Source organism: Anolis sagrei, chromosome 3 (genome assembly GCF_037176765.1).
Source record: "Anolis sagrei isolate rAnoSag1 chromosome 3, rAnoSag1.mat, whole genome shotgun sequence".
Lineage (NCBI taxonomy): Eukaryota > Metazoa > Chordata > Lepidosauria > Squamata > Dactyloidae > Anolis > Anolis sagrei.
In genome coordinates this window covers 216726568-216739256 of record NC_090023.1, presented here as the reverse complement: position 1 = coordinate 216739256, position 12689 = coordinate 216726568, and the positions used below count along the sequence as shown (strand labels likewise).

General features: G+C 38.5%; 1 protein-coding gene across 1 annotated transcript in view; it reads left to right on the top strand.

Annotated features, from left to right (window-relative positions):
- The window catches only part of OGA (O-GlcNAcase), a 29440-nt gene extending 18768 nt beyond the window's left edge, over window positions 1-10672 (top strand). The window contains exons 11-16 of the mRNA XM_060768254.2: window positions 2898-2983; window positions 3837-3941; window positions 5754-5839; window positions 6531-6723; window positions 7164-7323; window positions 8566-10672. Of these exons, the coding sequence (XP_060624237.1) occupies window positions 2898-2983; window positions 3837-3941; window positions 5754-5839; window positions 6531-6723; window positions 7164-7323; window positions 8566-8702 (767 nt within the window). The 3' untranslated portion in view covers window positions 8703-10672. The remainder of the gene's footprint in view (window positions 1-2897; window positions 2984-3836; window positions 3942-5753; window positions 5840-6530; window positions 6724-7163; window positions 7324-8565) is intronic.
- Window positions 10673-12689: the final 2017 nt, after the last annotated feature.

The following is a 12689-nucleotide window of genomic DNA, read 5'->3' as shown; positions in this document are numbered from 1 at the left end:
ACATCACTTAGTCTTAACAGGTGTAATTTCTTGTTTACAGATTTAAATTTCTGTAGTTTCTTGAGCCCCAAAGGGACTTCCTGACTACCCTGAAAATACATAATATTCTGTTGGAACAAGGGCAGTAATATTTCAAGGCATAGAAGGCAAAGGGCATGTCTAGAATCAGTGGACTTAGAACCATTTATTCTAATTGAGATACGCGCACACACACATACATACACAGAATTAAACCAAGGTGGCGAGGGAGACTGAGAGGCACTATTATCTGCTAAAGCCAATGTACAGGCTTAGTGGAGTTTCATAGACAAGCCTGGGTGCAGCACTTAAGTGAAAACAAGAACTTCTTTAGACTCATACATAAGAGATCTTGGTAAATAAATAGGTGACATTAAAGTGCATATTCATTCTGAGGTATGAGCTTGTATCTCAACTTGCTGGGCCAGTGATTTATACTGCAATTTTGATTTTTTTTAAAAAAATAAGAACTATTTTAAAAGTTAACTTTGTTTGAAAGAGTAGATTGAATTGTTTCTAAATTCACATCTACAGCACTCTGGTGCCCTTTGTGCCTCTGTCTAGATAGGATGAAATTGGTGTACCTAGTACATCAGATAATTTCATAGGAATATAGAGTATATATTTACTGTATGTACAAATAACTTTTTCAGGCATGGCAAAATTTCCCTATTTTATCTGAAGTCAGTAGTTCTGTCTTTGCAAAATTTTGAAGCAAATGGCTAGTGCTCCAGCAAGCAGAAAGGGAATAAGATCTCCCACACACTGTAGGGCTGGCTTACTTCATTTTGAAGTATCGTAAGTGGGGTGCTATATCTTACTTTTTGGAAGTGCCTCTCTAAGTCCATTATGCCCAACGTTTAAAGTTATTTAAACCATTGCGTTAAAAATTGAATGTCCCTTGAATAGTGAGATATTTTAAGCTGTCTTACACTCACAAGGGATTTGCAGTGGTTTCCCAAAGGAATGATCAGGTCTGTAGACGTTCAGACTGAGAACTGCCACAGTATTCATCTCCCAAATAGATACTTTGGAGGCTTAAATTCTCATGTGGTGCTTGTTATTTCTGCCTTAAAGATGGCCTCTTCCATTCAAGAGGACTTTTGATCTTTGACACTGATCAGTAATAGATTCAGTACATTTTAGATTCATTACATTTTATATTTTATTGATATATTTATTTACAAATCTCCATAGTTCATTGAATTGTGTTGATTAAAATCTTGTCTTGCTTATGGTTGAGACAATGATATTTTTAATGACATCACTTGTATTGCCATGAAACATGAATGTCACTTGATATAAATACACAGGAAACAGTCAGAGTGGTTTAGACACTGAAAGTTGATATGCAGAGTGGTCCACTGAAGGCTGATCTCCTTACCCTATCTTACAATCCAGCTAGCATTCAGTTTATATAACTAGTGTGGATACTACTACTATGGATTACTAATGCCTTCTACTGTCTTCTTCCCCAATGTGTGCAGATGGGAGAATCTTCAGCACAAGCGTCTGCTGCTATTGGATGGACCACGCCAGATGCTTTCAGCGTGTCGTGATAAATAATTTTTAAGATGGGAAGGTTCTGTCTGTGAGGCAGCTCAGTTTAAGGGCGGTAGGCATGGGCTGAAGTCACATTTGCGCAGCGACATAGGCATTAACTCTTGATTTTCATTCATACAGCTCTTCATTCATGCAGCTCTATAAAGTGTGTAATAGTTGGAGTGCTAGTAACAGTGTAGTCTCAAAGGAGAAGTACCCCAAGTTACCAGTTGAAAGGGTATTGTAACAGAGTCTTTCTACATGGGAAACTCTGAAATGGAACAGCTGAAACTCAAACAGGCATGTTTGGGGTCATCTTAGACTTGCTGTATTAAAGACTGTTTCATAATTTGATAGTAAACATCAATATCCAGCTTGGTTCGCTTTGAGACTGCCTGGCTAGCATGACACATCCGACTGTACTGATCTGAGATTGTTACTTGAACAGGAAGTAGATCGCTCTCTACAAGAAGAAGCAAACTTGCGCAGCTTATCTTATCAGAAGACTAGGCAGGTCACTTAACTTCACCTGTCTCTCCCCTCTCAGAGATGTTAGTTATGCTAATGGTTTTATAGCTTGGCTAGCTAAACTGTCACCACGTCCAAGCCTTTATTAAATACTATAGCTGGGTTCTTAAGAAATGGTGCAAAGGGCTTTGAAGTCCTTAGCAAAGCTGTATAATTGTAGCATTCCTGACATAGTTGAGGATGGGGAAAGGAAAATATTATATTATAGACCATTGTTGCCTTTATTGGTAACTTGTATGCTGTATTATGTGGTTGCAGTACATAAGTAATCTCTTTTATAAAAGAGACCTCTGTTCTGCATAGCTGTTTGGGCTATTTTATCTTGTACCAAACCTAGTTTTCTGGCAAGATCCTACAAGTATGAAAATGTGACTTCAGACAGGTCCAAGTATTGTTAAAGGGCTGTAATAATGGCTAATTAATAGTCATTGCTTACTTGGTTACACTGGATGTCTGTTTTCTTCTTCGATAAAATTTCCCAGTGTTCTTAGTGAAGAAAACAATGGAGCAAAGTTACCCTTTGTATGTCTCCTGTAACTGTATAGAATGGGGCATCATAGCAGTATTGGACTGTCTGCTCTCTAAGACTCTCCATGTAAAATTATTTTGATTTATTTAATAAAAAGCACATCACCTAGGAAATATTAATCTTTACCACTGTGTGACATTATTACAGCCATGCAGCTTCTTGGATTATAGTTCAGTTAGAGAGCTTTTCCCACAAAGTGTATGTTAGTTTGTTGGTCATTTTAGTGTCTCAGGACAATCCCCCTCTCGTAACGTTCTCCGCTTGGATCTGATCTCCACAGGGTGTCGTAGTCAATCTTCAGCACAGTTCTTAAGTGGAGACCAAGAACCCTGGGCCTTTAGAGGTGGTCTAGCAGGAGAGTTCCAGGTATCAATATGAATTCACAACTGAATGACATTGTCTTTGTTTGAGAAATCTTTTATTGCGCATCTGAGGGCTGGAAGGCTTGGTCTGCCGAAGGCTTGCTGGTCCCAAACCCAAACTGCCTGACAGCTTTGTTTTTAAAATAATTTTCCTCCCATTTCTACAGTAATATCCCAAGGAGATGCTGCCATTCCCACGCGCCTGCGAAGCGCAGCGGCTTTAGTTGTACATTTCACATTGTTTCTTTGCAGGTCGCACAGCGTTTTTATCTGCGCCCGCAATTGCACAATGCGCGCCTGCTTGCCTGCCAATGAGAACTCCATGAGCAAAGCGATCATGGTGCTGTGTATTCTAGTGCTATCTGAAACCAAAAAGGGTACTTTTGTTCCTGGATAACCCAACTGTCAAGGCAGTCCTCAAGATTCGTTTATTCCGTACTTTAATTTGCTCATGAATTTTTCAGAGGCTTACTTTCTTCCCCCTCACAGGTGCTCTCTGCGCACAGCCAATTGAGTCAGCAAGTTGTTTTGGGGATAGTGTCTCCTCTGGCCAGTTAACCCTCTTCAGACCAAACCTTTCCTCCTGACATGGCTATGTTATGCTGAGAGCATAGATGAGAATTGGTAAAATAATGCTAAAGCAGAGTTTAATGTAAATTCCATAAAGTTGTGTTTCTTAAGAACTTCTGTTCAGATAGAATGGCAAAGTGGTCCTTACATTTGTAAAGCCTGCAAAACCCTCCCTCCCTCTGGGGTACCTGCAGTAGCAAAAATTAACTTGGGAGTCTGCAGTGCACGCCCAAGAATGTATAGCATCGTGCTTCTCAAACACTTACACTGACTCTTTGTTTTCACAGCGTTTGCTGCCTATCGAAGGAGCAAATGATCTCTTTTTTCAGCCACCTCCTCTGACTCCTACTTCCAAAGTCTACACCATCAGACCCTATTTTCCTAAAGATGAGGTAACCTAAATTCATTGACCATTCTTGAGCACAATATTGTTGTTTGGACAAGCCCATCAGCAAAAAAACTGTTCCCTTTATTTTTTTCAAGGTTCATTATTTAGTGTTGTTTTTTTTACTGCCTTGGAGAGTTGTGGACTCGGATGAGGAAATACAGTGTTACTACAAGGTTGAATTTTGTTGCAAATTACTGGCAGACTCACGGATAGTATAAAACAGGGGTATCCAATCTTTTAGCTTCCCAGGCCACTTTGGGAGAAGAATTGACTTAAGCCACACATAAGATACACTAATGATAGCTGATAAGCAAAAAAAAAAAAAAAAGTCTGCATAATTTTCATGTTATTCACCACTACAGATAAGCAAAAACATCTTTGGATAATAATCCTAATTTAAAAGACCAATTCAGAAGGTCTTTTAATAAAATTGTTGAACAGGTCTGGCTAAACCTTTCCAGTTAAAATGCGAATTATGGCTAATATGCTGGTATCTTGGATGGAACATACTCTGTTTCATTTCATTCTGTTGTCTACAAAGTTTGTGCCTGGCTTCCAAAAAAATCACAAAATCTCATAATGCTTTAGGAAAGTTTATGATTTTGTGTTGGACTGCATGTCCATGGGCCATGGATTGGACAAGCCTGCTATAGAAGATACTTTTGCTGGTTAAATTCTGTAGAGTTACTTGGCTCCAGTTTAGAAGAGAATCCTTACATCCAGTTGTCTGCCTGGGTAATACTTGTTGTTACATAGGCTTTAAAAGAAAATAATGCAGTAATTTCTACATAACCTTTAACTTAAAGGTTATGATGCATACTTTATATAAAGTATGAAATAGAGTGCTGGAAGGAGACTATTTTTTTCCAACTCTGCTCAGCTTTTTAAGGTCACTAAAGATTCTCTGGGATTCAATTTTTTTTGTTTTGCGAGAGACACAGACCAAATTAATACAAGAGATATAGCTGTTTTTGAAATATTTAAATATATTTGTATCTCGGGTTTCATTTAGCAAACTATTTTTGCTTCTGCTCTTGAAATACATTTTTAATAGATAATGTGTTGTAATGGGTCCTGTTTAAAATGCTTTGTTGTGTTTTTAATAGTAGCCTATGCCTTGTGCCAAGGATCACAAAATACAGTTAAGATGGAGTAATTTCATCAAGTTATGTAAACCTAAGCTATTTGGGAACAATATATATTCTCCAATATATTGTGAGGAGTTTTGTATTTATCAGTCATATTTATATGCCAGATGTAGCAATTACAGTTTTGTGGAATGTAATGAAAGAATATGCCTTTTTTCTTATTACTAGGAAACCAGCACTTCTAAAAGAGTATACAGGCAGTCCCTGAGTTACAAACATCCAACTTAAAATGACTCATAGTTAAGAATGGGGCTGAGACAACAGGAAGTGAGAGAAATCTACTACTAGGAAGGGAAATTCATTTCTAGAAGAGTTACCATGGGGAAAAGGTGTCTCCACTGAAGCCTTACCACCAATCCTAGTTTCCACAACAAGCCATTTTTTCAAAATCCAGTTATCACAGAGACAGAAAGTGAGGTGAAATCTTCTAAACAGGGGCACAGACAGAAAAAAAACACCACAGGGGGGGTTAAACCTTCCCTATGCTATCCAAAGCTAAAGTGTGTGTGTATGCGTATGGCTGGAGTTACATTTTAAAAAATGTACCTGTTCTGAGTTACAAACAAATTCAACTTAAAAACAAACATACAGAAAGTAGGCTTTTTGTTACTTGGAGACTGCCTGTATTGGGGAAAATTATACATTGTCTTTTTTCTTCATGTCCTTAGGAATCTGTCTACAAGATTTGCAGAGAAATGTATGATGATGGAACTGATCAGCCTTTCCATAGCCAGCCAGACCTAATTGGAGACAAGTATGTATGCTCAATATATGCAGTACTTATATAGTAATATTGTCCCTCTTACTGTTGATCAAAACAGTATTGAAAACAACTGGGCAAAAGCAACAGACCTCAGTGTCCTCCAACCAGAGCATACAAATATTGTATTGGTATTATATGTTATAGAATCATAGAATCAAAGAGTTGGAAGAGACCTCATTGGCCACCCAGTCCAACCCCCTGCCAAGAAGCAGGAATATTGCATTCAAATCACCCCTGACAGATGGCCATCCAGCCTCTGTTTAAAAGCTTCCAAAGAAGGAGCCTCCACCACACTCTGGGGCAGAGAGTTCCACTGCTGAACGGCTCTCACAGTCAGAAAGTTCTTCCTCATGTTCAGATTGAATCTCCTTTCTTGTAGTTTGAAGCCATTGTTCCGCGTCTCCAGGGAAGCAGAAAACAAGCTTGCTCCCTCCTCCCTGTGGCTTCCTCTCACATATTTATACATGGCTATCATATCTCCTCTCAGCCTTCTCTTCTTCAGGCTAAATATGCCCAGCTCCTTAAGCCGCTCATACGGCTTGTTCTCCAGACCCTTATGTTCCGACTTACAAACATATTCAACTTACAAACAAACATTCAAAGTTCTACAGGTAATGTGTACATTGTCTAATGTGACATTTATGATTTCTGTTTTGTAATCTGACCATTCTTTTATCTTCAGGCTGGTAGGTGGTTTGCTGTCTCTCAGCCCAGATTACTGCTTTGTCTTGGAGGATGAAGATGGCATCTGTGGCTATGCTCTGGGTACTGTTGATGTGACTCCCTTCATAAAGAAATGCAAACTTGCCTGGATTCCTTTCATGCAGGAGAAGTATAGCAAGCCCAGCAGTGATAAGGAGTTATCAGAGGCTGAGGTTAGTCGTGCTCATGTGTGTTATTTGTCCATACTTCTGCTCCTTGCTGCCTTTATATCTGTAGAAACTTTGTTCTTTCCATTGTCAAGGCCACCGTCTAGTAAATATAAAATTTACAATGTGCAAACTAAAAATAATCTAGAATCAATTTTTTCTGTGTGCTTTAAATTACTTATTTGGGTTTTTTTGGGTTTTTTGCTTGCTTAAAAGCAGAATTTGTAATATTTGTAATATTTTTTGTTACATTTCTTGTCCCGTGAATGGTATACCCTAGCTGTGTAACCACTTTGAGTCCCCCCAGGGGTGAGAAAGGCAGTATATAAATACTGTAAATAAATAAATACAAAAGTCCCTCTTTGACAAGTACACAAAATGCTTTCAGCAAAAATCACTGAACAGGGTTTTATGTTGAAAGGTTATTTTTGTTGTGTGTATTGTAGAAAATCATGCTAAGCTTCCATGAGGAACAAGAAATTATGCCAGAAACATTCCTTGCCAATTTCCCATCACTGATAAAGATTGATATCCACAAAAAGGTGACTGATCCAAGTGTGGCTAAAAGCATGATGGCCTGTCTGCTTTCTTCTCTTAAGGCAAATGGTAAGTGCCTCCTGCTAACTCCTCCAGCTATGGGATATTAAGGGCAGCTACAACAATCTACATACCTGGCAATTAGGATAGTTTTAGCTGCATAGACTTTAAATCCTTCTAATATGAAGTATATGGATTAGTATCAATGTATGAATCCATACCTTTAGGAGATATTTCTTTACTATGTTTGCAGTGCAGCTTAAAATACTGATGTGTACTTTATTGTAGTGCACTCTATGTTGTCCTACCTTTAAAAACAAATCAGAAATAACATTTGCTCCAGAATTCAGCAGTTAGATCCCTTAATTGATAGCTGTTACCAGTATCTCAGTTATTATAATCCTGGATAGCATTCTTTTCCTGAGTCTTGAAAAGGCACCTTCAATGTCCTCGCCCCTAAACATTATGGAAGAAATTAGAGATAGACCAGTGAGAATTCCTTTGGAATTTTGTACAAAGGGAGATCTATAGGTATTAAAAAGTTTCCCATCAAAATGTAAACATAAATTTAACATTAGTACATAATTGAACTATTGCATGTTACAAACTCATTTTAGCTGCATTGTGAGTAGCCACTTTGTTGTCATATTCAATAGTCTCAAATTGAAGTCCATCAAGAAATAATAAGCAATAAAATATACCAGGTTTTTGAATTAAGAACAGAAAATTGCCAGTTTCAATACGGGAGTGTGTCATATACTGACCATTTTGCTGATTATAGCGAGGGCAGTAATACAGCACTTCTAGATCTCCACAGCAGCCTCAGCCATATATTTGGAACTGTTGTGTGTGTATTGAACTGCCTTAGAAGGTTGACGAATCCCCTCGTGGTGGAAATCCAGAAAGCTGTGAAACTAATTCTTCATGTATATTTCCCAAACATCCCAGAGAGAAGTTCAGAGCTGGTTTTGACACTTTAAATCTGTAGTTAAAAATTCTAAAAGACATTGCAAAATTATTGGGTATTATTTTGGGACATGCTTTAAATATTTCTTTGAATCCTAGGAAAGCAAAGAGTTAATTTTAGATTTTCGTAATGTTTGAAGTACTGCATCTTTGGCAGTATATTTGACTGGGAGCCTCAATTTTCTGATTGTCCAAGAAAACCCAGAAAATCATCCAGGTGTTTACCTTCAGTCAGAAATAAACGATGGGTCTTGACTGCATGAGAGATAATCTATCAATAGTTGCTAAACTCCGGCTTTATTCTGTTAATCATTTTCTTGTTCTTCCAATGTTTTCCTTCTTTAGGTTCTCGTGGTGCTTTCTGTGAAGTCAGACCAGATGATAAAAAAATCCTGGAATTTTATAGCAAGCTGGGATGCTTTGAAATAGCTAAAATGGAGGGATTTCCGAAAGATTTTGTTATCCTTGGAAGGAGCTTGTAAGGAGGATTGTCAGTCAACATTTCATACTGTAATCACTGTTGGAGAGTGGTGAGCCTGAGATTTATTTTATGGTCTGTCCGTGCAAAGGCAGCAGTCAGCTGGCCTGACAGGAATTATATGAAAAATCTCCAATTACTCTCTCTCAGATGCTGCTCAAAACACAAACTGATGTTGGTCATCTTCATTTCCTGGTCTTAAGCCATGTGCCAAGGAATACTGCATATGATGTAGCCTTGGGAAAAGATCCACATGAATTCCCAAGGAGTTACTGGTAGCAGTTCGTACATCCACCTCTGTATTCAACAGAATGGCTGTTCTCCATTCCCCTTGTTTTCATGATGTGAGATATTTCCTTTTACAGAGGGAAACTGGGTGCCTGTGTTGGCTGACAAGCAAAAGATGAATGCAGACAACTCTGGGCTTTGTTGGCTGTCATGTTTACTGATGGGGGAATGAATGGCCATTGCCTCTAAAGGATATTGGTTAAGCTTTGTGCTTTGTAGGGATAAACTGTGCATTTGTCTGTGGCAAGGTCACTCAGTGGCAGAAGTGTAAATTTCAGTGTGTAAATATATATAAACTTGCTGTATGCTGACACTTTGTGTTTAATCGTTTTGTAATTATTTTGCTTTCCAAAGCAAAGTGGTATCATTTTGAGACAGCACTTTTAAATAATGTTTAAACAGAGGCTGAAGCCAACTTCACTACTGGCCTTTTCTGTGGTGCCTCATTACTTTCACTAGAAATCCCAATTTGGGGAAAGAGTGCTGATCTAGAAAGGTTGTTCCTTTAGAGGATAAATTCTTTAAAAGGTGGAATTAATGCTGTCTCCTACTGGGGAAAAACTGGTCAGAGGACAATCCAGGATGACCACTATTGCCACTGACAACCAACCCATTGCCCAGCCGCACTGGGAGGGAGGAGGAAGGGAGGACTGTCGGTTGCCATTCCCATTTCTCCTGTGGCAAGGGAGTCAAATTACAGCAGGGTCTTCAAGTCATGCATGTTTGTGACACTTTTTGTGGACAAAATAAGCACATTTTACGAATGATTCAAGTAGATGCCTAATTTTAGCATTACTGCCTGTTCCCAACATGTAACGGTCTTACCAAACTCTGACATGTGGAACCTGCATGGCTAGGAATTGTAGTAAGGCGGTAGGTGAAGAGTTTTTACTTTTCCATTTATGCCTTGTTCCTACAAGATAATCAGCCAACGTCACACCTCATTTCTTTCATCTGCTGTATCAACTGTATTTGCTTCCTTTCAAAATACTTCTTTTTAAAAGGATGGAAGTTGAATGGATTTCTTTTAACTCCTCCCTCTGTGTAGGCTTGGAAGGAGATTTCTCTGTTTTCTTCAAATGGCAGTTTATTGCCAGTGCAGTTTACAGTCTCCTTTGGGAAGCTGACGTTTGGCCTTGGTTATAGTTATACTCATAGGTTGATTTTCTTTCACTGTGCGGCCCGTTTTAATAGCAGAGTAAATTTAAATAGCAAGTACATTCACTTGGGGACTGAGACACTGAACTATGATGAAAGATCATGTATAATCCCAAGGTGACTGTGTTGAGTCTGTTCTGGCTTTGCATACATACAGAGCGCTTGGACACTTCATTTTGTTTTAATTGGATGTCAGAAAGAAATAAAAAGTGTATATACGGCATTATACATTGGGGGAGGGAGAGAGATCTTGATTTTTCTACTGTTAAGCTGAACTCTTATATAATTATCACTGTTTTAAGTTAGTTGTGTGATAGTCTGGAAAATATGGGTCAGTCCCTTGCTCTGAGGTTGTAAAGTGAGACATTGACACAGCTTTCAAGGCTATCATGTTTCATTGCATACAATTGGAATATCACTTTCATGACTGTCTTTAGACCTACTGTATCTGTAGCAGAACAAAAGACTGTGTAAAATTGTTTTTGGAGACCATGTGAGAAATAGAATAAATTGCAAAGTGAATGTAAAGACATGTCTCTGTATAATGTTGCAAAATGAGGAAAGTGGGTGGAGAAGCTTCCTGCTGTGCTTTAGAGCAGTCTACTGATTATGTGGCAGAGGTGAGTAGCTTGGCCCTAAGGTATAGCAAATACGCTTCTGAACAGTGTCCATTGTCTATTAAGTGTAAATGTGCTGTTCTGTATATGTATTCATGAATTCAAAGGAAGTACATATAAAAGCAAGGCTAGCTATATTGACCATGAAACCAAATTAATGTGGATTTTTGGGCTGTAGAAGCTTGTTTTGAAGATGATCAAATTTATGTTTATATCTAGAAAACACAAAACATATCCAGAAATAAAAAGTTTTAACCCAATTAAAAGCTTATAAAGCTAGAGTAGTAGTTCTCTGCTGCAGACTATTTTGAAGGAAGGGAGAAGTAGACAGGAGAGTTAAATAGGATCCTGAAGTTTATTGAAGCTTACTCTAATGCCAGAAAGTTTATCCTGAGTGTAGATTATTGTAGTGTCTGAAAGCTCACAATGCATATTTTAACCTCCTGTAATAAACTAGACATGTTTTTTTTAAAAAAAATCTTTCTGCTAAGTTGTTCAGTTTGTGTTCCTTCTATCTTCAGCCCACTCTAGAATGAGAATAGCATATATAAGGGCATGAAGAATACAATCAGTGATAGCTGTATTTATTTGTGGGACTAATGATAGCATGCTCATATTTCCATGTACACACTGAGAAAAATGACACATGAGTCAGTGCGGTCAAGGGCTCTTGAGCTTCTGATGCCCTTTTCAAAACAACCCTTTTATTGCAGTTATAAAGCAGTAAAGGGCATGATGAATGCCAGTACATAGCACCTCTGTAACACTGGTTTGCTGTAGTTTATTGTGTCAAAGTAACTGATCAGCATGGAGACATGTTTATGAAGAAAGCTTGGGAACCTTTCCATTTAAGAGGCCACTGTTTGCTTGTTGGAGTGGCTTAATTCCCCAATAGGGCTGCTCCTCACAAGGAACTATTTGACATGAAGGTCCTCTTTATCCTAAGAATGCCAGTTGCACACCTCCCTAGCTGTTGCGTGTCAAATCTCATCTTTTTCACAAGGTTTATATTGAGATCTGTTCTATAGAGAAAACTGCCATTTCCTGAACACCATCAGGGACCACTGCTAATCACATGTGAGTTGACCTATTGTTAGGTTATGTGAAAGCCAATCTGGTTTGTTCCTTTTTGTTGTTTGTCTGATCTTCCTCTTTATATTTTTTTTATCCCATGTTCCTTATCTTAAATAAAGTCTTCAGCTTGGAACCTGGGGAGTGTGTATTACTTTTGAGAGTGCCTTTGTCCTAATGTGGCAAGTGGGTTGGATTTGGCCACACTTGGACTGTGCTTTCATTGTCCCTTGACTAGTCAGCTATTTTGAAATTCATGCTTTTAATAAACAAGCCCCAGGAAGGTTTAAAACAGGGGTCCTCAAACATTTTAAACAGAGGGCCAGGTCACAGTCCTTCAAACTGTTGGAGGGCCGGATTATAATTTGAAAAAAATGAACGAATTCCTATGAACACTGCACATATCTTATTTGTAGTGCAAAAAACGCTTAAAAACAATACAATAACTAAAATGAAGAACAATTTTAACAAATATAAACTTATTAGGATTTCAATGGAAAGTGTGGGCCTGCTTTTGGCTGATGAGATAAGGTTGTTGTTGTTGTGTGCTTTCAAGTCATTTCAGACTTAGGTTGACCCTGACCAAGGGCCAGGTAAATGACCTTGGAGGGCCATATCCGGCCCTCGGGCCTTAGTTTGAGGACCCCTGGTTTAAAGGTTATTAACATGTCCTGTTGTATTACTCGTGCAAGTGTAGACTTGGGTTGAGAGATTTTGAAGAGAACTGCAATTTGCCTGTTCTTCAGATGTGTACATCCTGCCTAATTGTGGAATGGTAGCAATACTCAAAACCAATGCTGCTCAAAAGAGTGGCTTGTGAACCATTGCTAGTTTATGCACGTTTCCAGGAAAGAAGT